General features: G+C 48.1%; 14 protein-coding genes across 14 annotated transcripts; 8 read left to right on the plus strand and 6 right to left on the minus strand.

The window, feature by feature from the left end:
* Positions 1 to 428: 428 nt before the first annotated feature.
* Positions 429 to 2,090, plus strand: N7489_005672 (aldehyde dehydrogenase family protein; the record flags this gene model as incomplete). Its single annotated transcript, XM_056711424.1, has 4 exons — positions 429 to 487; positions 546 to 1,747; positions 1,806 to 1,875; positions 1,934 to 2,090. 4 exons carry the CDS (start codon positions 429 to 431, stop codon positions 2,088 to 2,090), a joined length of 1,488 nt encoding a protein of 495 aa, XP_056569845.1.
* A 666-nt stretch (positions 2,091 to 2,756) lies between these two features.
* N7489_005673 (FAD-dependent oxidoreductase) lies at positions 2,757 to 4,265 on the minus strand (the record flags this gene model as incomplete). Its single annotated transcript, XM_056711425.1, has 4 exons — positions 2,757 to 2,892; positions 2,940 to 3,018; positions 3,077 to 3,800; positions 3,861 to 4,265. 4 exons carry the CDS (start codon positions 4,263 to 4,265, stop codon positions 2,757 to 2,759), a joined length of 1,344 nt encoding a protein of 447 aa, XP_056569846.1.
* Positions 4,266 to 5,144: 879 nt separating this feature from the next.
* Positions 5,145 to 5,656, minus strand: N7489_005674 (uncharacterized protein; the record flags this gene model as incomplete). The annotated part of the gene is made up of 2 exons (XM_056711426.1): positions 5,145 to 5,500; positions 5,551 to 5,656. The coding sequence occupies 2 exons, from the start codon at positions 5,654 to 5,656 to the stop codon at positions 5,145 to 5,147; spliced, it is 462 nt and encodes a 153-aa protein (XP_056569847.1).
* Positions 5,657 to 6,166: 510 nt separating this feature from the next.
* Positions 6,167 to 6,694, plus strand: N7489_005675 (uncharacterized protein; the record flags this gene model as incomplete). Its single annotated transcript, XM_056711427.1, has 1 exon — positions 6,167 to 6,694. The coding sequence occupies one exon, from the start codon at positions 6,167 to 6,169 to the stop codon at positions 6,692 to 6,694; it is 528 nt and encodes a 175-aa protein (XP_056569848.1).
* A 1,127-nt stretch (positions 6,695 to 7,821) lies between these two features.
* On the plus strand, positions 7,822 to 8,808 carry N7489_005676 (uncharacterized protein; the record flags this gene model as incomplete). The annotated part of the gene is given in 3 exon segments (XM_056711428.1): positions 7,822 to 8,097; positions 8,147 to 8,558; positions 8,573 to 8,808. 3 exon segments carry the CDS (start codon positions 7,822 to 7,824, stop codon positions 8,806 to 8,808), a joined length of 924 nt encoding a protein of 307 aa, XP_056569849.1.
* A 632-nt stretch (positions 8,809 to 9,440) lies between these two features.
* On the plus strand, positions 9,441 to 10,206 carry N7489_005677 (uncharacterized protein; the record flags this gene model as incomplete). The annotated part of the gene is made up of 3 exons (XM_056711429.1): positions 9,441 to 9,587; positions 9,666 to 9,851; positions 9,907 to 10,206. 3 exons carry the CDS (start codon positions 9,441 to 9,443, stop codon positions 10,204 to 10,206), a joined length of 633 nt encoding a protein of 210 aa, XP_056569850.1.
* Positions 10,207 to 11,004: 798 nt separating this feature from the next.
* On the plus strand, positions 11,005 to 11,683 carry N7489_005678 (uncharacterized protein; the record flags this gene model as incomplete). The annotated part of the gene is made up of 3 exons (XM_056711430.1): positions 11,005 to 11,161; positions 11,213 to 11,275; positions 11,355 to 11,683. The coding sequence occupies 3 exons, from the start codon at positions 11,005 to 11,007 to the stop codon at positions 11,681 to 11,683; spliced, it is 549 nt and encodes a 182-aa protein (XP_056569851.1).
* Positions 11,684 to 11,841: 158 nt separating this feature from the next.
* N7489_005679 (Zn(II)2Cys6 transcription factor) lies at positions 11,842 to 14,150 on the minus strand (the record flags this gene model as incomplete). Its single annotated transcript, XM_056711431.1, has 5 exons — positions 11,842 to 12,328; positions 12,380 to 12,970; positions 13,018 to 13,418; positions 13,471 to 13,676; positions 13,730 to 14,150. The coding sequence occupies 5 exons, from the start codon at positions 14,148 to 14,150 to the stop codon at positions 11,842 to 11,844; spliced, it is 2,106 nt and encodes a 701-aa protein (XP_056569852.1).
* A 1,832-nt stretch (positions 14,151 to 15,982) lies between these two features.
* Positions 15,983 to 17,720, minus strand: N7489_005680 (putative nonsense-mediated mRNA decay protein Upf3; the record flags this gene model as incomplete). The annotated part of the gene is made up of 2 exons (XM_056711432.1): positions 15,983 to 17,402; positions 17,473 to 17,720. 2 exons carry the CDS (start codon positions 17,718 to 17,720, stop codon positions 15,983 to 15,985), a joined length of 1,668 nt encoding a protein of 555 aa, XP_056569853.1.
* Positions 17,721 to 18,213: 493 nt separating this feature from the next.
* On the plus strand, positions 18,214 to 19,666 carry N7489_005681 (putative dipeptidase; the record flags this gene model as incomplete). Its single annotated transcript, XM_056711433.1, has 3 exons — positions 18,214 to 18,427; positions 18,487 to 18,699; positions 18,759 to 19,666. The coding sequence occupies 3 exons, from the start codon at positions 18,214 to 18,216 to the stop codon at positions 19,664 to 19,666; spliced, it is 1,335 nt and encodes a 444-aa protein (XP_056569854.1).
* A 689-nt stretch (positions 19,667 to 20,355) lies between these two features.
* Positions 20,356 to 21,628, minus strand: mep20 (uncharacterized protein; the record flags this gene model as incomplete). The annotated part of the gene is made up of 5 exons (XM_056711434.1): positions 20,356 to 20,375; positions 20,430 to 20,692; positions 20,757 to 20,885; positions 20,938 to 21,349; positions 21,400 to 21,628. The coding sequence occupies 5 exons, from the start codon at positions 21,626 to 21,628 to the stop codon at positions 20,356 to 20,358; spliced, it is 1,053 nt and encodes a 350-aa protein (XP_056569855.1).
* A 1,392-nt stretch (positions 21,629 to 23,020) lies between these two features.
* On the plus strand, positions 23,021 to 23,497 carry N7489_005683 (uncharacterized protein; the record flags this gene model as incomplete). Its single annotated transcript, XM_056711435.1, has 1 exon — positions 23,021 to 23,497. The coding sequence occupies one exon, from the start codon at positions 23,021 to 23,023 to the stop codon at positions 23,495 to 23,497; it is 477 nt and encodes a 158-aa protein (XP_056569856.1).
* Positions 23,498 to 23,781: 284 nt separating this feature from the next.
* N7489_005684 (uncharacterized protein) lies at positions 23,782 to 24,492 on the plus strand (the record flags this gene model as incomplete). The annotated part of the gene is made up of 1 exon (XM_056711436.1): positions 23,782 to 24,492. The coding sequence occupies one exon, from the start codon at positions 23,782 to 23,784 to the stop codon at positions 24,490 to 24,492; it is 711 nt and encodes a 236-aa protein (XP_056569857.1).
* Positions 24,493 to 25,056: 564 nt separating this feature from the next.
* N7489_005685 (A4/G1 family peptidase) lies at positions 25,057 to 25,866 on the minus strand (the record flags this gene model as incomplete). Its single annotated transcript, XM_056711437.1, has 1 exon — positions 25,057 to 25,866. One exon carries the CDS (start codon positions 25,864 to 25,866, stop codon positions 25,057 to 25,059), a length of 810 nt encoding a protein of 269 aa, XP_056569858.1.
* Between the last annotated feature and the right edge of the window lie 1,071 nt (positions 25,867 to 26,937).

A 26,937-nucleotide genomic window follows, 5' to 3' on the forward strand; every position in this document is an offset into this window, starting at 1 on the left:
GTGCCAAGCCCCCCCGATGGAGCTCGTATTGAAAAGACGTTGTATGAATAATCAGGAAAAGAAATAGAAGAAGGGAAGCAACGGGCAAACATGGATATCCAATACATATTCGGACAATTCCATATGATATGACATACATATTTGCTAGGTTAATGTACAGGACTGAAGTCCGACATTGAATGTAGTACATATAATATGGAACATTTGGAGCTCCCTGTATAATAACATAGTAACCATACAGATACAGACAGATACATACCATTACCTATGACAAAAAGGGGCTCACGTGGCGTTGACCCCGCATCAAGAAAGCCAACGAAATGCAAAGACAGTTTTTGTCAAGTATAGGTAAGTTATATATAAAACCCTTGGAGATCCCCCCTCCGCTTTCTCTTTCCTGCATCTATTCGTGATACTCCTGTGCAACCATGTCGCTCTCCACTACGATTCAGACTCCCAATGTCACTTATGAACAGCCCCTCGGCTTGTATGCTTTACCCCTCTCTCATATCCCGATCCCATCGCTAATTGGTTCCTGCTTCTAGGTTCATCAACAACGAGTTCGTCAAGGGTGTTGATGGCAAGACCTTCGAGACTCTGAACCCCACCACCGAAAAGCCCATCACCTCCGTCTACGAGGCTTCCGAGAAGGATGTCGATATCGCTGTCAAGGCCGCCCGCGAGGCCTTCGAGGGTCCCTGGAAGAAGGTGACCCCCTCGGACCGTGGCCGTATGCTTACCAAGCTGGCCGACCTCTTCGAGCGTGATATGGAGACCCTGGCTTCTATCGAGGCCCTCGACAATGGTAAGGCCGTCACTATGGCCAAGGTCGATATTGCCAATGCCGCTGGCTGTCTCCGCTACTACGGTGGCTGGGCCGACAAGATCACTGGCCAGACTATTGACACCAACTCCGAGACCCTCTCCTACACCCGCCACGAGCCCGTCGGTGTCTGTGGTCAGATCATCCCCTGGAACTTCCCCATTCTTATGTGGGCCTGGAAGATTGGTCCCGCTATCGCCGCCGGTAACACTGTGCTTATTAAGACCGCTGAGCAGACCCCTCTGTCTGGTCTGTACGCCTCTAAGCTTATTGTCGAGGCTGGCTTCCCACCCGGTGTTATTAACGTTATCTCTGGCTTCGGTCGTGTTGCTGGTGCCGCTATCTCTAGCCACATGGACATTGATAAGGTCGCCTTCACTGGTTCCACCCTTGTCGGCCGTATGATCCTACAGGCCGCCGCCAAGTCCAACCTGAAGAAGGTCACTCTCGAGCTGGGTGGCAAGTCCCCCAACATCGTCTTCGAGGATGCCGATATTGACAATGCTATCTCATGGGCCAACTTTGGTATCTTCTTCAACCACGGCCAGTGCTGCTGCGCCGGTTCTCGCCTGCTGGTCCAGGAGAGCATTCACGACAAGTTCGTCGCTCGCTTCAAGGAGCGCGCCGCCCAGAACAAGCTCGGCAACCCCTTCGAGGGCGACACCTTCCAGGGCCCCCAGGTTTCACAGCTCCAGTTCGACCGCATCATGGAGTACATCAACCACGGTAAGACCGAGGGTGCTACTGTCGCCCTGGGTGGTGAACGTCACGGTACCGAGGGCTACTTCATCCAGCCTACCGTTTTCACCGACGTCACTCCCGACATGAAGATCGCCCAGGAGGAGATCTTCGGCCCCGTCATTGCCGTCACCAAGTTCAAGGATGAGGCTGATGCCATCCGCATTGGCAACAGCACCAGCTACGGTATGGATCTGTTTACATTCGTTGTGAAACCGTGAATAACCATTCTAACTGTATCCAGGTCTCGCTGCCGCCGTTCACACCAAGAACATCAACACCGCTATCCGCGTTTCTAACGCTCTCAAGGCTGGGTATGTTCCCCCCCGCGCCTAATCAATTACTGTTGTAACTAGGCTAACTCTATTGCAGTACCGTTTGGATCAACAACTACAACATGATCTCTTACCAGGCTCCCTTCGGTGGCTTCAAGGAGTCCGGAATTGGCCGTGAGCTTGGTTCCTATGCCCTTGAGAACTACACCCAGATTAAGACTGTGCACTACCGCCTGGGAGATGCTCTGTTCTAAATTAACCAAGAGAAGAGAAATCATTTGGGTGATTCAGTCCAATGAAATGATGATGCACGATTGAAATTTCCCGTTTCGTATATAATTCAAATTGAAGGACTTTTGTTCCTATCCACAGCTTTTCGGATGCATTGTAGCACTTAGTATACATGAACTAGCTGCACCTGTAGGTAGTGGTAGATTAATGGGTATTCCATTGTTTCTACACATGCGACAGTCTAGAACAGAACAGTACACATGTTGACATGTGGACATCTACTAGTTTCAAGTTAGATACCCGAATAATGGTACAATGGGTTACTAGAGGAAATAACTACATTCCTTCGTCATTTTTCCGGTACAATTGCACCCCCGTCTAACCGCAGCCTGCTGTCGCGGGTGATTGCACGCCGCTCGGTACATCTCTTCCCGAGAAGCTCGGTGACTGCAACAATCGACTCCGGGCTAAGCTCAACAGGAATTACCATGTGTAGTATTTCTTTATTGTTCTAGAAGGGTGTATTGGGCGGGACATGCACATTTGGTAACTTCGGTATGTACTATGTATTCATAATTTCATGACTATGTAGGCTAGTGCAATGTACAAAAAGTCTCAACAAATACAAGCCAAGCTAAAGGATAAACCCTGGCCAACAACTGGTTCCTTGTCCCAAAAGTGCCTTTACATTATGCGCCGACTCCGCCGATCGTGATCCCGTTTGGCAGCTCAAGTCCGATGGGGAGACCGCACAGGAACTTATCGGTATAGGTTGCCCCGCGCTTTACGGCGAGTTTCTCCTCAATGTCTTTGTGCATGTCATAGCTAGTCGTTGTCAGTATTGTCCAGAATCTAAAGTCTATCGAACTCACGCGTTCATCTCCTCGATAGTAAGAACCTTCTTCGTGTCTTCGACTTTATATGTGGGAATATCTTTGTTGACAGAGAAGCCTATACTCTGGTCAGAAAACAATGCACTGCACAGCGATTGAACGAAAAAGTCACTCACCAATCCGCTCGTTGATATTGTAAGCCGCCTTGGCTGCTGCCGCCTGCACCCTTGTGACACGAGGCAGACGTACCTCCTGGTAAACAGCGAGGGCCTGAGCGATATCCCCCGAGAAATACCGTTTACCAAATAGTAGTCCAAGTGCTGCCGCATCTTCGATGGCCATGCAGGCTCCTTGGCTTTGATGAGGCATCATCGGGTGTGCAGCATCCCCCAACAGACAGGTGTTACCGCGTTGGATATACGGGTATGGGTCATGGACCCAGAGACGCCATGGTTTGATCTCCGTCCCAATTTTCAGATGGTTAAACACTTGTCGGTCCAGTTCCGGGTATGGCGCGAGGAGTTCCTCAACGGGGCGGTCTTCGGCCCCCCACGACTGTGTCGAATAGTCTCCTTGCTCACGCGAGAAGAAGCAGTAGTACGAGAGAAGCTGTCCGCCATTGCAGGGTGACAGAACAATCTTATCCCATTTGCCTTCCTGTCCACCCCAGTACTCCAGTGCGCTATTCTCGGAGTAGTTCACCAAGCCGAGCCTGACAGCATCCTCGGTTTTGACGTTGGTGTGTAAGCAGCTCTGATCGGAGGGTCGCTTTTCAGGTTTGATTCCTATAATCCCTCGAACGGCCGATCCGATTCCATCTGCACCGACGATCAGATCGTGGCTTACAACCTCGCCGTTCTCGAAGACGACCGTACTCGTCTTCAGATCGATATCGCGACACTAGATCCCAGACAACGTTAGCACATGCTCGGTTTCAAGCTGCCCCCGTGATAAACATACCCGGTGGTTTACTTTGAGAGTCGCTGGCGCTCCTTCACCCTCGCCCAGCGCCGAATCCTTTAGCATGGCATGCATGTACTGGCGGTGGAACATGTTGTAGACATATCCCCAGCGCTCCTCGTAATCATCGAGGTCGTACACGCTGACGGGTTCACCCGTGTGCCAGTCGCGGTTGATAAGCTTCTTCAGGACCACAGGGTCACCCTTGGCGATATCGACGTTCCACTCGTGTAGCCAGCGGGTTCCGTTGGCAGCACAGGAAACCGAAGCGCCAACCTCGCCTGCAAAGTCCGACTTTTCGTAGATGGTCACGGTGTGTCCTGCACGACGCAAGGCAACTGCAACGGACATGCCGCCGATGCCCCCGCCAATGACGCCTACATTAAGACTCTTCCAACCTGACATGGTGTATGTGGATGAATCAATAAAATATTGCGGTCTTGAGAGGTTGGATCGAAGCAGAATATTGTGAGTACCAACATGAATATATAGCAAACTGTCTCCTATTGTTCTTTTATCTCTAAATATTTGCAACCATGCTTCACAGCCGTCTACATCGGGTGGCGGATAGTGCACTCGGGTCGTGGCGGGCCGCGCACTTGCGCTTATCTTCGGCTTTTATACTTCCCCTATCGGAATCACTTCGTCCAAGGGCATGTATACGGCCACACCTTTTTGTCCACCGACTTTAGGTATACCACTTTAGGGATATCTACCGCTGGCGGCTATTTTTAATCTGCCTATGTAAATTATTATAGTATCCCTAGTTATTGTCAACTCAGACAAAGGCCATCACCTATGATTACTCTGCGTCAATATATGAGAAAGATTGTTTGACTAGCGCATGCACCTGGAGGATGGAAAACATTGTACAGTCAATTAAGCATCCAGTCCGATATAGTCCTTTCGGATTTCCTGCTTCCATTCTCCCAGGGTGATATTCCGTTCTCCCCAAGGTAGGTTCTCCCATGACACCTCCCCCTTGGGTAGCGAGGCTACCCCGTCTTCATCTCACTCAGGAACCTCGAGATATTCATGGCTCGGATGGCAGATGTTTAGTTCCAACTTTCCCTCTCGCAGCTTCTTCAAACAGTTATCTTCTAGGCAGATCAAGATGCAGTTCATACATATCTGTATCTTGCTGGGAGCTTTCCATTGATGCTTGCATTGGCCGAAGCGATACAACCTCAGATCATAATTGAGCTCGTCGTCATTGTCATCCGAGTGGCCCGAAGAGTCCGGATCGGCCGCATGTTCGGCTTTACTGCCAAACGGAAATAAGCTTCAGGCAGCGACCGTGTTCTTTTTGTCACCAAGTGGAATGAAGATGTAGAGCAGTTTTGCGAACGCTTGGTGGTCGTTTGTTGTATCTTCGTCGGAAAGAAGTTCGAGGGCTATCTGGACCGGAGTCCGCACAATCTCTCGCGCTTTCGCATGGTCGCCGTTAACATGATGGAATCGGGCAACATAAAGCTGGGGAGGCAGAGGGAGCTGAGCCTGGGGCACTTCTTCCGACCCCATGTCTGAAATTTTGCGAAGGGAACCCTCTGCTGTCGCCGGGTCTGCGTTGTCCTTTGCAACAACGGCTCTCTGCAGATAGAGTCCACCCAAACCTGCATAGATTTGAGACAACCTCACAGCTACCTCGAAATCAGATGACGGAAAACCGACCTTCAGAGCGGCCTCCCACAATTCGATGGCTTTGTCTTCTGGCCGTTGGGGTTGAGCATGAAGGACGTTCCGTAATAGTAGTGGAAGATGATCAACGCTTTGTCATCGTTTTGTCTCTTGGCCATTCAGATTCCTGCCTGATACACCGTATGCACGTACCGAATTGCTGTCTGGTGGCGACAGTCTGTTAGATAATTTGGTTGAAAAGACTAAACTTCGCGTACCTTGGGCCATATCCGCAAGATGCTTTTGACTATCGAAAGATGCCACCTGTTCGAGTAATGAGGGTATAGTCTCCCCATTTTTGTCCACCCACTACATCCATAGCAGTATAAAATCCTTGAGTATTGGAGTGGCATATCCCAACCTTGGAAGGTTTGATGGGTTTGTTTTTCGGTCACATGCTCATGTTTATTCACTCTGCTTCCCCGCATCATCGTCCTTAGCACCCAACATATATCAACAAATTCCATTTATCCACAGAGATTTCCTTGACTTGGATTAGACAGGTTAGTGGAAAATAAGTGTCCTACGCTGGTGTATTGGCCGTTTCTGCATAGCAATCACTCGGGTAGTTACCGACCTTTATCACCTGGACCATTCGTACCCGCAAATGTTGACTTTTGAACAGCAACATGGCGATCTTCCAGCCAGTTCATTTCGTGCCGAAAAACCGCCAGGAGGAAATTTTGGCTTTACCTGTGACACAGATGATTGCTGTGCCGCACAGTCAAAATTCGGGGACAAACCATTGGTGTCTCTACCTATCGGTATCTCCTAAGACATCTGTCCAATTTGATTGTCAGCCAAGCTACAGCGCCCCAAGCTCTATTCTCCAAGGCGGTTCTAAAGCCCACCTTATTGTTTCAGAGTTGGCGTGTAAGGTGCCCGATGATGCCCAAGCGGAGTTCATCATCGATTTGATTCCCGGGCTTTCAGTCTCGCGAATTTACAATTTGCTCATTGGAAATGGCCGCCACAAGTACGAATTCGATGCAAATGGAGTGGGGTGCAGATTCTGGACTCTTGGTCAAATCGATCTTTTACATCAAGTCCAATTCGCCACGAACATGGATCAAATCACGGCAGCAAGATCCGCCATCCGGAAACTATGGCCGGAGCAGACGCCCCTTGCTCTTGACCAGGGCGCATATTATACGTAAGGCTGGGGTTTTAAGCAGTCCGTCTAGCTGTACGGAAAATGCATGGCTGCGCAACTGGATATTCCTATTCTATTTATGCTTTGGGTCTACCCTCCCTCCTTGGATTTCTTCACTTCTGGAGTCCTCTGTCACGCTCTGGATCTGATCTGGTATCATATGCAAGATCACATGTCAGATCTGTTAGATTTGTTTGCTTGCTTTCTTTGTTTGCGCTTCGCTTAAACGAGAAGAGTCGGGGTTTGCATCCATGGGTGGTTTACACTAATCTCGGTTTGATTAAGCTTTCTCAGGGAGCGCACCAGACTTTGCTTCCTTTCTTTCTTTCTTCCCCGTCTTTAGTATCTTGAATGAAGTACTCTCTTGCTTCGCTATCATGCTTTGCTTGTAGATCTGGCTCGTCACATCCTCAATATTGAAGATGCGACTGAAGTCTCGCTTCCTGCCAATCATTTCCAATTTCTGGTACAATATAGACCGCCAGTTTGTCCACCGTAGTGGATTTTACGATATGGGTGCCCACCTACAGATTTGCTTATCCTACCCGGTTATTTTCTTTCCCTTCGTTTTCTTTGTCTAATTATCCTGGCAGAAATGGCTTCGAGGACGACAGGGAAAGGAGGGTGCATACTCCATAGTAGAATAAGGGATCGGAGAACTGATCAAAGCCCGTGGGATTACGATCTTCGTGCCCGGAAATGCTACGGCATCTATTTCCTTTCGTTCCTTTCTTTCCCTTTCTTCCTTTTGATAGGGGACCCAATAACCGAAGGGATATGTCTTTGTTGCGTCAGACTAGGTGCCCGAGGGGTATTATTTATGAACACTCTTTAGTCGAAGAGACGATGAAACGAGGCTTATACAAAACGATCCATTTGCAGTCCTGGGTATATATTTTTAGAAATACCCTCCGATGTCTTTGTTCTTATTCAATTGCCTCTTGCTAGGGCCGCACTCATTATGTTTATGGATCATTCGCCGAGTCTCGAAGTCTATTCTTTTAGGATAACATTCTTTCATTTTCCATCAGGAAGAAGGGGATAATATATTGAAAAGGCCCGAGCCCGCACTTATAAAAACATCAGGTTTCAACTACTCCAAGACATCTACAATTCCCCTATCCAGCCACCATGCCCTTGCCAACCGCCATCATGAACTGGCCAGCCCCCATCTCCTGGGTAGCCACCATGCCCTGGCCAGCCAACATGTATAGTGGGAAATACATAAAACATCGTGACGATCCTCCACGAAAGTTCGCGTCCGAAGAAGCAAGAATGGAAGTGCTCAACCGTCAAGTAAAGCCAGCTGCAGATGTGGCCAGAATTCTGGACGAGGCACAAGTTCCCAATCTTCTCTGGGGCACGATGGCCGCCTGGTTAGTTGGCGACTGGAGACATTTTAACGAAGTAAGTGACTCCTTATGTCTTGTTCTCAGATCACAGTTTAACTCTCTAGGATATTCAATTCTTGGTTCTTGATCATCTGATTCAGAAGGCCTCTGATGCCCTATTCGCTGCTGGATTCACACCTTGCACAGACCCTGGATGCGACGTCGTAAAAACGGTGAATAATGATTACCTTATTCCTCCGGTGCATTTTCACGTCGAGGCTCTATATCCTGAACACGAAGTGCTACGGCTGTACCCCAAATCTAGCCATCTTTGGTGGCTTCCAGACTTTGGGACATCCGCCCCTGCTGCAGACGATCCCCACTTGATGCTTTCCAATGATCCTCGATTCCCACCATATGTACCCGAGGGGATGTCGGGTCCGTGGACTGAGGTTTATCCAATTAAGGTTCTCAACCGAAGCTCTTTCACCGAGGCGGCCTTGTGGCTGTTTTGTCGAGATATTGACCATGCCAATGGTTTGTATTTTCAGTGGATGGACTTGGTAATTGTAGCAAAAGAGCGCCCGGAAGTAATAACTCTCCCCCTAGGTTCCAAGCTATGTGGCAAGAATTTACTATACCCGAAGAACAGCGTACGCGAAGAAGATGGGACCCAATGGTCGACCTCGTGAACGAAATGAGGGCTAACAATGAACTGCCGCCTCCACCTCGCATTAATTGGTTTAGGACAGTGGAGGAGGCTGAACGAGAAGGCTGTTGGTTCTGAGATGGTTTAATTTGCTTTCATTTTGGTTTTGTTTTGTTTCGTGTTGACTTGTTTTGCTTTGTATTGACTTGTTTTGCTTCGTTGACTTGTTTTGCTTCGTTGACTTGTTTTGCTTCATATTGACTTGTTTTTGACTTGCTTTTCTCCCTGTCCTTGATTTCCTTTGTTAGGGTTTGAAACATTACAGTCCTGACTCGCCGTTGCAAAAGGGCATTCAATCCCCCCACCCCCCTCCCAAAAAGCGAGGGGGGAACGAAAGGAAAACGAAAAAGAAAATAAATAAAAAATCGGATTCTCCGGGTCAAAACCATTAAAACAATTATCTGAAGTATTGAAATAGATAATTGTACACTACTGAGTATAAATGCGCTTGATGCTAAAGAACAAGTCCCGAAACAAAGAGAATCCCGCTCGGATCAATGTACTGAGATTCAGTGAGGTAAACCCCTACCTTTCTCATACTACAGTAAAAATTAGGTCAGTTTCTTTGAGAAGTAGGAGATGAGATCTCGGGGCATTGAAGCTTAACACTGTCTTGCAATATGGTGATTGTAAACAGGTAAACAGTATCTGGCTAGTATGTTTATATAAACCCAGTATCCGATGCCAGGTAACCCCATTCAGATTCGATAATGGCTGTTACACCTGCTACCCCAGAGGACGCTGCCAGGGAAATCTTACGCTGCCTTCAGAGCATTGCAGGGTTCCAACAAATTCGATTACTTGTGACCGGTGAAGTAGCCGTAAGGAGATATTTCCCTAGTCATCCGGTACAGCAGGTGCGTCTTTTTCTTGTTATCCCTGAATGGGGAAATACAATAAATCCACAGGACAAACTAATTTGATTCTCGTGATAGAAAGAGAAAGTTGAATTTCTCGTCTTTCTTGGAGATGGGTTCGACCATCGGGTAGACGAGCTTCCCTCCGAGGTTTCGGACCTGCTGAAACTGAAACTACTGTCCATGCACCCAGAAAGTTTTCAGCAACGACTCGGCTTGCTCGAATTCAAAGGTAGGCCCGTTCTCTTCATACCGAAGGAAATAGTGAGTGAACACTATCATTGCCACTATGTTCTATTTACGTGCTCACTTATCCAAGTTACCCTACGTTCCGCAAGGAACACCAACCATCGCGGAGAACAGCATTGGTGATCTACCGTATACCACCGCTACAGACACGCTTATTTACATGGTTATGAGTGACTCCATCCGTTTGGGAAGACAACCGCCAGGTCAAGATGTTAGAGCAGTTACGAATTTCGTGCGACATCTCCGATCACAGGGGCCGATCAATTTCTCGCCCCAGCAGGAGGAATGTTTGGCTAGCCATTTAGACTGGCTTGCGAGCAGTGGCTTCTGGGACGGGGAGCGGTGGAGGCAACGCCTTGGCCTTCCCTGAAAGGAAACGCGAGACCAGATCGGAATAGAATGTATCAATAGGCATTTTGAGTCAATTCTATTAGAACCCAATTTATAGTTTCTTTGCGTGCTTTAAAGGCGATTATTAGACGCAGCGGAGAGCAAATATGAGCGAAGCGACTTCGTCTATATGATTTCGCCGAAAAAAGCCTCACTGACATCAGATGTGGCGCTGAAATAGATCGCTTTCTGTATTGCCCGCCCGTTTTCACGAACAGTACCGCAAAGGACTTACCTAGGTATACTATTTTCTATAGTGGTAGGCCATTCTTTCTCTCTTGACTTAAATGATCGAGTATCCAACGCCAAGAAGATAAGCAATCTTTAGCTGCTCACCAGTAAGAAGTAACCAGTCGGAGGGTTATAATGCAGCATACCCTTGCTTACCTGCCACTATCTGGCTGATTCTATGACCGTCTGTCCATAATCGACCGAATAGTTTGAATGAAAGCTCGATATTTTGGCAATGCTAAGGCGTCACGGCTCAACAATATCACTTTCTACAACCGTATATAAAGTGTTCCTTGTCACTAATTGCGTATTAATTTGAATCTAATCGGATTCAAATAGAGACGAGAATCGAAATATATGCAGGATTTATAAATTTTATGCTATTATTCCAAGGTTACGTAGCTGATTGATCTAGGCGTCAGCCGTCGAATGCAGAATCTGGCTGCATCACCCTACGTGACACGTCTGACAATGGGATATAACATGACTGCCCAGCTACACGCCTAGCGCTAATATCCAAATAATCTTCTTTCCAGACTCTCAAAAAATGAGATTGAATGTCCTACCGACCAGGATCACTTTGGCTTCGCAAGCCATGGCTGCACTGTCTCAGTCGGAGCTGCAAACGCGCTATCCAACAGAATCCTTCTCCATTCTTGCCTACGGTGTAGCTCCTGAGGGAGCTAATGTCTTTTATTCAGATGGTTATACCAGTTCTCATCTCAGTCTATTGCCCACCTAACACGAAGACCTAGGATTCGCATATGTCGGCAACTCTTCTCACTGGGTGGTTGGATCGGTGACAACGGATGTTGCATGTAAGGTCTATTTTCCACGTCATTTCCATTTGTGCACATTTTAGTCAGACCAACAGCTAACCTTCGCATCCTCAATTAGTTGTTTTCAAAAACTCCGGAATTATCGCGACAGCCACTGACAAGGATTACACCTTTGACCCTGACACCTCCTTATACATCCGTCCCACACCCAATAAGGTGCTACCTGTAGGCTTCACTGGGAACGATGTCGATACACCGGACGATGCGAAGGTAAATAGATTTCTTTTCTATGGCAGGTATCTCATGTGGCAAAATGAGAATGGCCTGCTATGCGATTCGTTCCGTCTGAAGGGCACGCATGTCGACGGCATTTACCAGCTCTACTGGGACACTTCGAACCTTTTTCCTCCTGGGTTCTTGGTTCCCACCGTGAAGTCATCCGTTTGAGCGAATTGAATCGTGCAAATCTTCGTTTGGGGGCACAGATGCTCACGTAGTCCTACTAAACCACATAGGTTCCAAAGTTCCAATGTTGGTACGTCCAAATCTAGTAAACTAGACCTATGGAAGTCTCCAGGATTACTTAGTAATTGTATTCATCATCATCACATTGTAGTAGATTCGGCGAGAAATGGAAAACTATCCCACAACGGCAAATCCATACCCTCCCAATCAAATAGAGCGCCATCGACCATTGGGGGTGAAACAGCTGGTGCTGTTCCATCTTCTGAATGTAACCACGCGTATGATGTGACACTCTGCGATAGAAGTGGGGTTACATCTCTCGCTTCTCCTTCGTCCCCCTGATTTTGTGTCCGCGGTGTTGCCGGGCTGTCGGTCAAGCTAAAGATCCGACTGACGTATCGACTCCGTCGCTGTCGGGCTTGGGCAGCGAGTTGCTGGCGCTGCTTGTTTATAGCGGCCTCTAGCTTCGTTATTATTTCTAAGTAGTGCGCTGCCTGGGCAGACTGCAACGCCAGCATGCGCAAGATAGTCAGGGCACCGCGGAACACATCATCAATATCGGGATCAACGTCACGTTGAGAGAACATGGAGAACCCGATGACAAGGGCTGCGGCGAAAATGAATGCCCTGTCGAATGTTAGTATTGGAGTCACTAGATGGGTATTGGGGCAGACGAACTTTAGAATGCACATATTCCGAAGAAGAAGGCCGGACATATGAACCTCCAGACACGTTTGCAGCATGTATACAGCAGAGTCAATACATGCCGCTGCTAGTCGAGAATGGGATGGGTCCTCCTCAGGAACATGACTGGGCTGACTCGTCGAGAGGCTCTGGTGTAGCCGGGCCAGCCGGACACTCAAGACCGAGACGAGGAAAGGTCGGGTGACTAAGATCACGGCAAAATGATACGAACATGCAACATGCATGTTTCTAATTGTATGCTCTCGGAAAGTGCACTGGTCGTTGTGTTCTAAAGACGGCGTCCTTAATGATCGCGGCAGATATTCACCCCAGGCGTTTAATTTGAATAATAGTAGGTCTGCTTGCTGTGCGGATGCGGCCTTTGCACTGTAAAGGCAGTTTATTATTTCATCCAGGATCAACGCTAACTGATATGAAGCCACCAGGCCAGGATCGGCCGGTGCGGCCTCAATCCAACTGGGTTCTTGTCGATTCTCGGGTAATAGAGGTGATATAGCAGAAGGTCTACCGAGGATCGAGCTGACAAGCAAGTCAAGAATACATAAACTCATCCATAACCGTGACCTATTAGGGATTAGCTGGGCCAAATAGATTTTGCGAGAAGCTTCTACCGTTCATTTCTCTCATCACTTTCATCGGGGCTTCTTGGCGCTGGGAAGTCTGCATGGAAACCAAGGGCCACTGCTGCTCGTGATGCCACTCCCAGGTACATGAATGCAGTGTTTCGGCGGCATGCTCCCAGCATATAAAATGACATGAGTAGAAACACTCGGATCAAATCCACGCTAGGATCTTCGAGCATATTGGCAAACGTCCTATGTTGGCCGCGAGCAAAGTAAAATCGCTCCACCTGAAGGGTCTTTCGGTCATTTGGGAGTGATTGTGCTCCGATGGCGACCATAAGGTCTATGATGGCAGCCCTAGTCTTTTCCCGGTCGGTTTTGGGCTCTGCTGGGCCAATCAATGGACACAAAATGTCGTCACCGAGACTCAAATTGAAAAACCCACTCGTCTCGCAGTTTGTCAGTAATTTATCCGGTCTTTATGATTGACATTCGTCTTACCGCGGCGTGATAATTTTGGATAAACCGATCCTTCTCATCAATAGTGCAACATTCTTCGGAGGAATTCAACAGATCGTGATGAGCCTCTGCCTCTAGCATATCCTCGCTGCCCCCATTGTGAGAGAACTGTGAGGGCCCGATATGTTGGGTCACTGTATCCCGAAGCAGTTGTAGAAATGACAGAGACGCGGCTTTCCCGACATACACTGCGGACAGCGTCAATCAAATGATGTGCATGATAGTCGCAAATTTTTCATACCTCGTTCCCCTTGCAGGTTGCGGAGCATGCGCGGATGCGTCTGATGTGTAACTTCAGGTGAGTGTGATCCCGCCTCCAGCGTGTCAAACTCGGGATGAGGTGTACCAATATCATGCGAAGGGTTTTGCAAATCGACTGCCATTCCCCTCGATGTCTGAGGTGTCTCAACTGTGGGTCTAGAAGCAGGTACGGGGCGGTTTCGGAGGCCTGCATTTGGTAAGGACTTGAATGGGGTGCATGAGCGGCCACGCCCTTTGTGAATACAGTTGGTGCACGGGAAATAACCACTGCAGCGCTTCTTGGATGCACGACAGGCAGTGCATGCAGTGTTTGCTCGCAGCCGATTCGCTGGATGGACCTTAGGGCGTGGCATTCTTGAAGAGTGTACAAAGGCACAGGTCTGGGGATGAGATCCCCGCATACCGTGGAGAAGCGATAAGCGATAAGGGTGCGCGGGCCGACGACGACGGGTATTTCGGAAGAGGCACTTTGGACGGATGATTGGGGTTGAGAATCTATGTTGTAGTATTGGATCGTTTTACATGTGGAATACTCGAGAGGGAAATTGACATATGATAGCAAAAGTACTACTGCACAATAGGCCCTTTCGGTGCAACCCACGGCGACATGGCTAATAATATACTTAGGGTAGATTAGTGTTGTGCTTGATGATACCCAATGTGAGGCAGACTGAGGGCACCTACATTACACATTGGCATCGTACCATAGTATGTCCTAACGATATACGGAGTATTCCTACATATGTATAACAGACAAGATTAACGCAATGAACCGAACCGGTGAATAGACATGGTAAGTTAGCTTTTCGGCTTGCCGGAAGAGACTCCCATTCCAGTCTAGTTCCAGATGATTACTTGACACATAGAATTATAGACAGAACAGATAATCTCAAGTAATGAAAAAGGATCCGACTATGTACAATATGGAGTCGTTGAAAATTTCTACAGAGGATCCACCCAAGCAAAAGACCGAGCTCGGGAGTTGGCAAATGATTGGGTGAACGGGATCCACCCGTATATTCAAACTAGACAAACAAAGCAAAATAGGCAAACTAAGCACTCTCTCGCTTAGCCTTAGCGCGACTGGCAGAAATATAAATAAGCCCATGCCCCCGGACCTTCTACTGTTTTTCAAGCGACTCTACGTATGTTCTCCACCCCCCATACAGTGGAAAACATCACTGTTCCTGAACATTTCACTGACCATTCCCACAGTTCAAAGAATCACTTTAGAGTAGACGTCCCCTTTCTAAACTCTTTAAAAGAGCCACAGAATCTCCACCCTTGCTGATGACTACATGTCCTCGATGCCCTAAAGTGAAACCTTTTTACTTCCGCCTCGACTGTCACGCGTGCTGTTCGCAGTGTCTGTGTTTCGGTCCAGGGAGTGGTGATGATCTTGACCTGGTCTCGGCGTCTGACTTCGGTCGGTCGGTCCTGGTGGGTGTCGAGGAGGTCTGAAAGGTCCTCTTCCATATGGATAGGTGGTATAAGGAGCTGTGAGGGGTTTATCCAGATAGTGGACAAATTTATATTCATCTCATTGGATTTCATTTCAATCTGACTCCGTAGCGCTCTATGTGTACCTATGTAAATGGCTGGATTGTCTTGTGGGCCGACCAGCACCTATTCGAAACTCGCGTTGAGGTTTGGCATTCTTATGCTTCTAGTTGTAGCATCTATGTGTCGACCGAGCTAGCTACGTCCTTTGCATGTAGACATTTTGTAACGTATTTCACGGGCTGCGAAGCCAAAACAGTAAATGTGATATAACTATATCTCAACAACCAACGCTTGTTTATTGTGTTTTCATTGGCCAATAGCCATTCATAAGCATCTTTAGTAGTATATATCAATTTCGAATAGATTGAAAACTTACATTGTTATGGTATTGAAACGTACATCACTGCACTCCAGAAATATATATCTGAGTCACGGAGTAATTAGATTCACTTGAACTCTGTAAAGCGACTTGATACATATAAGAAGCTCTAGCTACAAGTAAAACTTCATATAGACAACTGTTGTTGCAATATCTAGTTGTAATTTATCGCATTTACTATGTGTATTGGACTGCGCAACTCGCTCGTGAAATATGTTGCTGCGTGGTTCAATGGATTCATTATTGTAAAGTCCTTTGCTGCGGTCATCATATAGTTATTGATAAAACCTGTCATGCCTTCGGGTATCATGTCTCGTGAACTGCTGCAGAACTCAATATGTAAGCCAGCCCTCACTCTGCTTCGGTGCCTCCAGTCTTCTCTGAAGCTCCACTCTTGGGTCCCTTATTCCGTGATCCACGCCCTCCACGAGATCCGCGGGAGGAGCCAGCGTTGCCTCCAGCATTACCTCCAGCCCCTGAAGCACTTCCAGCCGCCTCGGTGGGAGCCTTAGCCTTAGTGGCAGCGAAACCTTCGCGGCCTTTTCGAGACTTTTCAGCTCCAGGGTTCTCTTTGCGCTCCAAGACCACCACTTGGCTCTGGGCCACCGACACGGGACTCGCAGCGATGGCTTTGCGAAGTCCTTCCGGTTCAGCAAAATCTACGTATCCGAATCCCTTCTTCTTGTCAATCTCGACCTTCGTCACCGCTCCGAATGTGGAGAACGCAGACTGCAGGAGCGCCTCGGTGACACCCTGGGAAGGGTTGGCATGCTTGAGGAATGCTTGTTTAGCAGTCGATGGGTGTTTCGCTTTGCCGCCTTTAGTAGATTTGGCTGGTTGGGTTGCAGGCGCCGCAGCAGCCGCATCGGGCCGTGAGGATGACTCGCCGTCCTTGGGCTTTGATGAACTCGTTGTGGATGATGCAGCTTTGGGAGGCCTGGTTGTCTCTTTCTTTGACAAACCGGTTGATGGAGCAGCGGAGTCTCCAGAGCTCTCGTTCTTGGGTGACGCAGTATCCGTCGTACCACCTTTGCCGCGTCGTCGCCCACCAGATGTCGAGAGCCCGAGGTCACGCTGAAGGATCTTGGTGGCTACTGCAATATTTCCGCGCTCTCTCTTCCGCTCCGGCGCTGCACTTGTATCCTTCGTGTCCTTTGTATCCTTTGTAGTGTTGGATGTGGTACTCGACTTGCCTCCCTTGGCATTGGCAGCGGCTCCCTGCTTGGTCGCCTTGACGGAGTCCTTTGTCTTTTCTCCTTTGGATTTCTTGTCGGAAGAGGTTGCCGAAGTTTCCTTATCGCCCCGTTGCAAAAGCTTTTTCGCTTGCACTTTCTCCTGCTTTGATTCCTTGTCCGACCGACTGTGCTTCGATTTGGACCCACTGCCGTCCTTTACCTTGCTGGCTTTCTTGTCTTTGATGAACTGTACCAGCGGGGTTGTCATTATGGTTTCCTTCTTCTTATCCTCACCATCAGCCGTAGAATCCACAGCCGCGGGCTTGGTAATAGGCTGAGTCAGACTTTCCAAGAAAGCGATGAAGTCTGAATCCTGATCAATCGTGCCTTGGCGAGCATCCTTGCGCGAGCGGCTTCCGGGGGTCTTGGCATAAGGTGCAAACTCTAGTGAGGGAGGGCCAAGTAGAATGGGGTCATGTAGAGTATTACGAGCATCCTGGAAAGAAGCCCGGCGCACAGCGTCCGACAGCGAGGAGACACATTCGGTGGACACAACGTGGATATATGCTCTTGATGGGCGAGATGGTTTGTTGGGGCTATTTGAAGAAGTCTAGTTAGACGAGACCGGTACGAACGAACATATCGTCGGAGGTGTGTGAATCCTACTCTTTCGACACCTTGCCAGGTTTGTATTGAAGCCAGTCGACGTTGCCCGCCCCAGCCTTCCACTGATCCCCAAGGGCACTCTCCAGCTCAGACTGTGTGAGACCGGGGGGCAAACGTCGAATGAGAAGTTTGAGACGTGGAGCAGGGGGCTTGGGTGCTTTCTTTGCGGGCGCTGCAGAGCCGGACTTTTGCGTAGCTGCCGCCGAAATTGGGAGCAGACCGGCCGTGGTCTTGCCGGGCTGCATCATGTAAGCCTTTTCAATGTGAAGAACTGATGGTATGTTTCTGTTTTTTAAAACAAAATCATGGACCCCAAAGGATGTTAACAAGGGAGCCAGCCCACTTGTCGAAGTTGATAACCTACCCAAGGCATCACGGGGATTGAAGGCGGTGTGATTGGATATGAGATCTCACCGCCTAATCTCATGTGCACGTGCTCAGGTGCTCAGGTGCCATGGCAGATGCACTTCATTGCTGACATTAGCATTATCACCGTCTGGCAGCACTCACACTAATATACATACAGGGTTGATAAATACATAGGTATACATAGGTATATGTATATATTATTTGTCTTGCTAGGAATTATCAATAATCTACTCCTTGTGAATTCCATTCTATAACGGATCTCGTCATGGGTTATTGGCCAGAATGAGACCTCGGCAGGTCCCGAGGGCTGAACCAGCCTTATCGATAAGAACCTTGGAATCTCCTTCGACGTACATGCTCGAAATACTCTAAATGTCAACAATGAGCGACGACAAGAGCCCCGTCTTAGAGAGTCAAGGAGGTGCGCCGACTTTGAGGCGGAAAAAGAACCCCTTCAATTTAAATTTACTCTGGCTGCTTCTTTGTGTCCTTGTAGCCACTGCCTGGTTCACACGGTCGTGCTCGCCTTCCTCCCTCAGTATCGAGGAAAGAGTGCAGAAGATCCTGTCGCAGACTCCATTGATCGGTATGGAGATTGGAGAGAATTATTCTGCGTGGGAAATTATGACTGATGGCCCGAAACAGACGGTCATGATGACCTTCCCATCTTAGTCCGGGAACGCTTCCACAACCGCGTATATGACCACAACTTCACTGATATTTTTGTCCAGGGGAATTTCCCGGGCCAAGTTGACATACCTCGATTGATACAAGGCAAGGTCGGTGGTACATTTTGGAGTGTTTTCGTGCCATGCCCCGAGAATGGCACCGATTTCTCCGACGAAAATTACGCAGCAAGTATGGGAAATATGTTGGCACAAAGGCTGTTGCACAGTGTGCTCACGTGGGAATTATAGGCGTGCGTGAGACGATGGAGCAAGTGGATGTCATGTCGAGGGTTCAGCAAGCCTATCCCAAGGTCTTCTCGACTCCCCCTAATGGTACAACTGCCATGTCCGCTTTCCGCGAGGGAAAGATCATCTCACCGCTTGGTATCGAGGGCTTGCATTCGATCGGCAACTCACTGGCTCACCTCCGGATCTTCTATGAGCTGGGGGTTTCGTACGCGACTCTGACGCATAACTGCCATAATCGGTATGCAGACGCCGCCATTCTCGAACTTTCAGGTGGAGGAATAAAAAAGTCGGATCCTCTCTGGCACGGTGTCAGCGAAGACGGCCAGAAGCTGGTGTTTGAGATGAACCGTCTTGGGATGATCGTCGATTTAGCCCATGTCAGCACGGAGACCATGCGTGATGTGCTGGGCGCGGGCAAGTCCGAATGGATAGGGAGCCGTGCTCCAGTGATTTTCAGCCATAGCTCAGCCTATGCACTTTGTCCGCACCCGCGCAACGTACCTGACGACATCTTGGAGCTGGTCCGTGAGAGGAAGTCCCTGGTTATGGTTAATTTTGCACCAGACTTCATTTCCTGCACGGCTTCTGACCGCGTCGATGGGATTCCAGACGCAGACCCTGTCCATGCGACCCTAGAACGAGTGGCTGATCATATTCTATACATTGGTAAGCTTATAGGCTTCGAGCATGTTGGAATAGGTAGTGATTTTGATGGTATTCCGACGGTTCCTCGGGGATTGGAGGATGTGTCCAGGTTCCCAAATCTGATCGAGGAACTGCTAAGACGAGGAGTCAGTGACAAAGACGCAAGCAAGGTGGTGGGAGGCAACCTATTGAGGGTATGGAAGAAGGTTGATGAGGTGGCTCTTGAGATGCAAACCGAAGGTGCACTGCCTGTCGAGGACTAGTCTTTCAAGCTTTTTGCGGTATTTAATTTGTTAAGGCTGATGCTACCTGAGTCCCATAATTTGTGAATTTGCAACCACAAAGTTTTGCGGAAGCATGTCGTCGAACCAGCCAAATCTGGAAGGCTGGAAGGCCGAGGAATTGCATGGTGGAAAGTTCATCTCGAACCGCGATTTGCTATAGCGGTCATTGCAGACCAAGTGGGTTAAAGGAAAAGTCCATCTTGGAGAATCGCCGGTTCGAATCTCTCTGGGTAGAATTTTTGTAATTCAGCGCAGTAGCAGAAGGACGTAATTCAGTTCTTCTCTGGTGTGACAGAAAATCACCACACTGTTCCCAGGCCATCCTTTGCATCTCGGATCTTGATATTCAACTGATAGTGTGAGCCTGTCAACGAGAATCATCATACCCGGAAAGTAATCCATTAATGATCGCAATAAGGCCAAGAAAGTCAGGAACTGAGGAATCCAGAAATCCCGATGTATGTCGTATGTAGGTTTACATTATGCAAGGCAAAGATATTCATCTATGGATTTTCATTCACAATCTGTCTCGACTAAGCCTCAACATAATTAGTCTTTCATTGATAAGCCCTATCGGAAAATGCATCCGACTTGATATCTGGCAAAGCCAATTTGACCCTGGCACTTCGTACTTGGCACCCCGAGCAATTGTATGGTGAGTTGACCATTTAGCAGCCAAGAGAAATTGCTATTTCCTGGTTAGCTGATGTTCATGAAAGGGAGCTTGAAACAGGACACTCACCATTAGCATACAGTGCATATGAGTCAGCGTTCAAGACGGCCTCTGCGCTAGAGAGAGCTGTCGCAGCGCTGTATCCGTATCCGTAGTCTTCGGTTCCCGGGCTGTAAACTCCTGGAGCATGGGTGAACTCGTGGAGTGTAGTGGTTGCTTGATCCTGGTTGTGGCAAGTGTTGGTCAATGCTGGAAGCTCGCTGTAGTAGATATCACAATTGGCGATGATATCTTGAGATGGCAGGGTGTAAGCCAAGACATTGGGCTCGCAGCTATTCGTATCGCATTTGTAAGCCAGGTATTCACATAAAATCGTTACAGAAAGGAGGTACTCACTATCCCAAGGTGTCTTCGCAGTAGTACTTAGTGGCGCTGTTCGAGCTGGCCTCCTGAGCCACAGCCTTAAGGCGATCAGCCACGACCTTGCGTGTGCTGCTGCTGGTGGTCTTGAAATACTCGCTGAACCTATCGGATAATATTAGAAAGGTCAAGTAGTAGTAGAACGGTATGCACATACTTGGAGGAGGAGCCAGAAAGGGCAGCCTTTGCGGCAGCGTTTGCGAGTGTGACGGTGTTCTTGAGAGCCTTGTCAAGTGCAGCCTTCTTGCTCGAATCCCTGCAGGTTGGAAGGGCACGACGATCGAGTGTCTTGATAGCCTTCAGCACGCGGGATGCCTTGGCACCGTCGACCTCAATCTCGAGATCATTGGAACGGTATGGCAAGTAGCCAGTAACTGCACCATCAGTGACTAGGGGCACCAGGCCGGTCGAACGAAGAGTCAATGGACCTCCACTAGACAAGTCACTGGTACTGGCAATGTCGAATTCATCCTCAAAAGTCTCTCCTGAAGCAAGGGAAGTGAGAGATTCCTTGGTAAGACCCTTGAGGGCGAATCGGCGCTTGATTCCCTCGAACGTGACCTCGTCATCTGGTATGGAGTTAGCATTGCACCGATATGGTTCAGGGAAATGTAAGTACCGTTCTTGAAGACATTGACCTTCTTTACGGGTGCGGCGTCACGGAAAAAGTTGAGGTGCACAAATGTGACGTCTTCGCTCCCAGAGTTCTTCACGACAGCCTTGATGCGAGTATCAGTGACACGGCTCAAGGTGATGTCGAGCGCAGGAGTCCCATCAGTCTCAACTGGCAAGGCCTGCACATGCTGTGCAATTGCCAGGAGTACCGTGGAGAGTGCAGCGAAACGCATGATTCGAGGCCAAGAGTCTCAAGGAGGTTGATACTGTGAAGAGCGGACTTGTAATTCTGGTGTCTTGGATCCTGATGCAATGAAAAGGCTCCCATTCTCGAGAGGACTTCGACTGCTTTATAGCCCACTGGGCATTCATTGCAGTTCTGAAGTGGAATGGCGCAGTTTCCTCTCTCCTGTACACCTTCCATCTTCTCCCCGTCGCCCGAAGGTGGTATCCTCTCTGCATGAAACAGTCTGGCCATGCCAGTAGCCAATCTTGCATAGAACGGACAAGGGAGACCTGCGGGCAAACTTGTCACTGGTCGAACATATCTTGAGATAGCTGCAATTTCAGGGTCAGGCCGCAGACAATATTGTCACTGGTTGGAGATATATTGAAATAGCTGCAGATTCAGTAAGATCATCGTGCATGGCGCCTTGGCCCGACGGAAACCCGCGCCCCTGAAGGACGGACTTTAGCGGGTTGGATGCGAGGGCTTGTGAAGCTGCATCCACAGCATCCTTGAAGAGGCGGGGGCTTATTCGATCTGACTCCTCATGGTCGGTTCTGACAATGGACTCGGAGCTAAAACCTGGAAGCCCCTGGGCACACCTTTTTGTGTTTGAGGTACCTATATCCTGGCCGAGGTATAGGATTAAGTATAGAAATTCAGTTTGCGCGGAAATAGAATGCAAAATATGGCTACGTCGCTACTATTCAAAGTTGTGGAACACAAAGACATTGTACTGTAGAGAAATGAACATACCTCGTCTATAGTAATAATATGGTTGGTAAAGACTCATATCTTCGTCTCACTCTAAATGACGGGCAAGGCCCCCCTCCATTCATACCACGCCAAGCACCAAAGGCGTTTGTCACCGGACTCCGGTGCGAAGTTAGTGCCAAGATACTACCCAAGACGGCGCCGAAGTCTTGACTTCAGCAACAATGCTTAGGGTCAGCCATTAGGGTCACGTCGGAAATAGCCTTAGAATTAGTAGGGGCTTGGCTATTGTGATAAATGACCCGTTTGGAAGGCAACGCGACGCCAAGCGCACGAAACAGCACGGTTTCACGGAGTGCCGGAGGAATGCGGTAGAGCGCCCTAGGCTAGTGGACTTGGCATGCAATTAACAGCTTTGATTGGTTCAAAGGAGAGATTGTCAACATGATCGGCGTTTCTAGATATAAGGCGTGAGAAGAATCTCTGCCCGAATCACACCTCTCTGATCTTTCAACACCCCAAGGCCCTCTCGATACCTCGATACTACTCGTAACTTGCCTAAACTCCCCGTTCTCCTATTTATTTATTTATCCTTTTCTCCTTTTCTCCTTTTAACAATTGATTCTCTACTCCCCACCATTGATTCAGTGTGTCACATTGATCACCGACTTCTTTGGTCGCAAAAATGGAGTCAAACTTGAGTTTGCAGGTCACCTTGGCCCCCCAGACACCCATCCTGCAGGCACAGGAAGCATTTGCTCTACCGATCAAAGTTTCTGTTTACAACGCCGCAGATTCACCAGTCACCATTTTAAGATGGGGCACCCCATTGGACCCTCAGGCTGGTGTTCTCGGTGTCTTCGAGATTTGTGACACAACGGACCAACGGAAACTGTCCGTTCCTACTATTATGGTATCACGCAAGCTACCTGCCTCCGCGGATGATCTCGTTGAGATACAAGCAAGACACACCCGTGATGTAACTGTCGATTTGCGGATTCCAGGCCTTGAAAAAGGACATGAATATTCTGTTCGTGCACAGGGAACTTGGCATGCGGTGTGGCCAACCGAATTATCCAAAGTGACTACATCCCAACTCAGAGATAACGAAGGTGCCGATCGTGGGAAATTCCTTTCTAATGAGTCCTCTGTGAGAATTTGAGTGAGCTAAGTATTTGGTGCTTCCGACCCAAGAAACAAAGGGGAGGATCTAAGGGAATGATGCTGCGCGATTTATATCGACGTCCTACGGCTCACGATTTATTGCATGCCTCATTTGCTATTATTCACATGAGTACCTAGAAGATAGCAGTTTTGTGCTACACATCTCGGTTCCTCCGGTATTGAACACATTTTTAATGCACTGTCTAGTATTAAAGTCCACTTGCTGTACCTAGAATAAACCTATTATGCTCAATAGCCCGTCGACTCCTTCGTACAATAAACATGTCTTACTATAAAGTACCCAGTCCAAAAGAGGATGCCAGAGCAGTGTTCGAGATTCTAAAACGGGGTGGTATTGCGATTCTCCCTATGAGCGTTGGCTACGGAATCACTGCGATCGATCCAGACGCGTTGGACCTGATCTTCCGCACGAAACAGCGCCAACCACACAAGCGACATGCAATGGTTGGCAGCTACTTCCTGCATCGAGACATTCATATTCTTCCCCCAAAGGAAGTCGGTATGGTCAAACTCTTGACGGTGGACCTGGACCTTCCTCTAGGTATCGTCGCGCCATATCGCTCTGATCATCCAATTATACAAAAGCTTCCACCGAGAATATTAGCACAGAGCGTTGTTGAGGACACCCTAGCAATGTTGGTCAACGGAGGTGCTTTGCTAGAAGAATTATCTCGACTCGCTGCCCTAGAGCAACTTCCTTTAATGGGATCTTCGGCCAACATTACCGGTAAGGGGGCAAAGACTGTGGTGGAGGACATCGAGCCAGAAATCCTCGAAGTGGCGGATATAGTTATTGACTATGGGAGACAAAAATTTCACCATCCTCGAGTCTCTTCAACCATGATTGATTTTAGAACAATAAAGGTTGTGCGATATGGGGCTTGTTATGATGTGATACAGGATGCTCTCCGGCGCTTTTATGGAATCGAATTGCCAGATGATCCTGCAACATCGATTCTTCAGTCTGAATAGACTTGAGCGAACAGGATATAACATTCGCCCAATTACACAATGTGATACTTCCTACTACTATAAACAGAGCCGGCTTAGCAAGCAATGCGGAACACGAATTATCTAACCTTCCCTAAAATAACATAATATGATGGCTTTGGTTTGCACGTCCGCAATTTCGCTCGCTTTTGTCATTACAGGCATATCCAAATTCTTTTCCCGATCATTGTAAACACCATTAGAGAAACTAAAGTGATATAATTGTTGAAGAACCCTAGGTTCCCCTCTTTACGTTTGGGTTCAATCACAAATCCTACAGTCATGTAGAAGGATGTAGTTATGTCTCATCCTGTCTAGGCAAGGACAAGCACGTTATTAGTGTTGGTGAATTCTGTTTGATGGTACTCACTAAAGCATAACGCAAATATCGCACAGATAGAATGAGATATTCAACCAAAAAGGAAAAGCACCTGAAATAATGCAGCGGCACTAGATCCCACGGTTTCACGGTTTCACTGGGATGCACTAGAGAAAGGGTTGAAGGGGTTAAATTTGATTATTTCTTTTTAGCTTTTTCTTAGCGACCTAAATGTAACTGATAGTGACAGTATCTCTGGTAACAGAAGAAGATGTGAGAATCCGATCCTGATAGATGTCCATTATGGTAGCACCCAACGGCCCATAAGTATCCCCACCACGCGAGGCAACTGCATTGGAGAACACTACAGTGCCAAAATCGGCAAAAGGAGCCAACGCATTGTTTACAGAGAAGTCCTCCACAATCCATTCGGCGTTGAACTCGCAGAGGTCACCCCCAAGGCTATAAGGGAATATATGCATCACAGATACACCTGTGGATAGGTTCTCAATAGTAACGAAACCGGAACTCTTGGAAGTCGCGTCGACTGTCATTTTGATCACGTCTCCGGGCAAAATTTGGATGTTGCTAAAGTTATGGGCGTAGTCTGGATACCATTCGTACCACGCGTTATATGATGTGAAGCCTCCTTGAATACAGAAATCGATTCCTGCTTGTAGAATGGCTGTACTGCAAGTATCACCGTCTATGCCGACCCATGCGGATGCGCAGTAATTCGTGTAGGAATTAGCACCATTTGGAAGGTGGGGGATAGGAACCGTGATCTCTCCAGATACCGAAGTGTATCCGGTACCAATAAGCACTGCCCCGGCCCAGTTTGAGCTGTAAGTCTCCTGGGATGTTTGATTCAGATAAAGTACTTCGGAGGTACCAGGGTTGCGTGGTCGGGTTGTGCGGCGCGGACCTTGGACAGATCGCTGTATTTCACTCTGCGCCTCACGTTGAAAGGCGAGAGGAGAAGCAATGACAGACGTGGCCAATAGTGTGGTACTGAAGATTGCGACAGCGAACTTCATAGTGAAACTCTGGAAGCTGAGTCGGCAGAGAAGATCCCTACTATCAAAAAAGAAAAGGGAAGTTTGATACAAGGAAGTTGAAGTGCGCGTGAATATGACTTTTCGCCCGAAATTTGATGTTTATATAGACTTTACTGGGGGAATTTGTTAAGCCCGGAGGGGGGCGAGGCTAGATTGAATCGAAAGACATGAATGACCATAATGCGAGACATGGATAAGAACTCTCAATGTAACATCACATCTATGTGAGGTGATGTCGCAGAGCGATTACTAGGGTGACTTTGCAAGGTAGCCCAGTGGCTAGACTTCCTGCAAAGATCAATGGTAAATGCGTTCCTTGCGTATGTACGTCACATGCATTTCGGACTAATATATACATATATACCGATGTAGCAACAACTATGATACTGCGTCTAATATTCATCCGGTGCAATCGATCTGAACATTTTGGCGACACATAAGATACGACAATAGCTGGTAGGACACCGAAACCAATAATTTCCGCGAGTTGTCAGGTCAATATTATTATAATAAGCGTTGACTCTATTTTAGGAAAATGCAGGGAAGGCCGATACCGACTCCCCGAGGGGCAGAAGATTGGCATCACAGTATCGGCAGTCTAGCGAATTTACCGTGGGCCGAAGCCTTGAACCTGGCGGCATGCCGATGCTCACTTCTCGTTTTCCGCCCCCGGAGTCGTAGCCCTCTATGGGATCTTTACTCCTAAGAGTGATAGAGAGCATAGATGTAAGGAAGGTATAGGGAATTTTGGCATTAAATTCTTCAACTACAAAAGTAAGCACTAAATGACAATCTGATAATTCTACCAAGACTACTGAAAGAGACTACGTAGTTAGAAATATATAACGGCGTATACAAGGCCGAGTACCTATTGTTGTGCGTTATACTTGGAATTGCAAATGCTTTACATTACTGATACTTCAGTTACCTATTTTATAGCTCTTTACTGCCTAATTTACATATGTATACATATGTGGTTTATTACACAGAAATAAAACAATTAACTAGTGAAATCATTGTGGAAATTACACCTTACAGACATGGAGAATG

Source organism: Penicillium chrysogenum (assembly GCF_028827035.1).
Source record: "Penicillium chrysogenum strain IBT 35668 chromosome Unknown utg000002l_segment0_segment0, whole genome shotgun sequence".
NCBI classification, from domain to species: Eukaryota; Fungi; Ascomycota; class Eurotiomycetes; order Eurotiales; family Aspergillaceae; genus Penicillium; species Penicillium chrysogenum.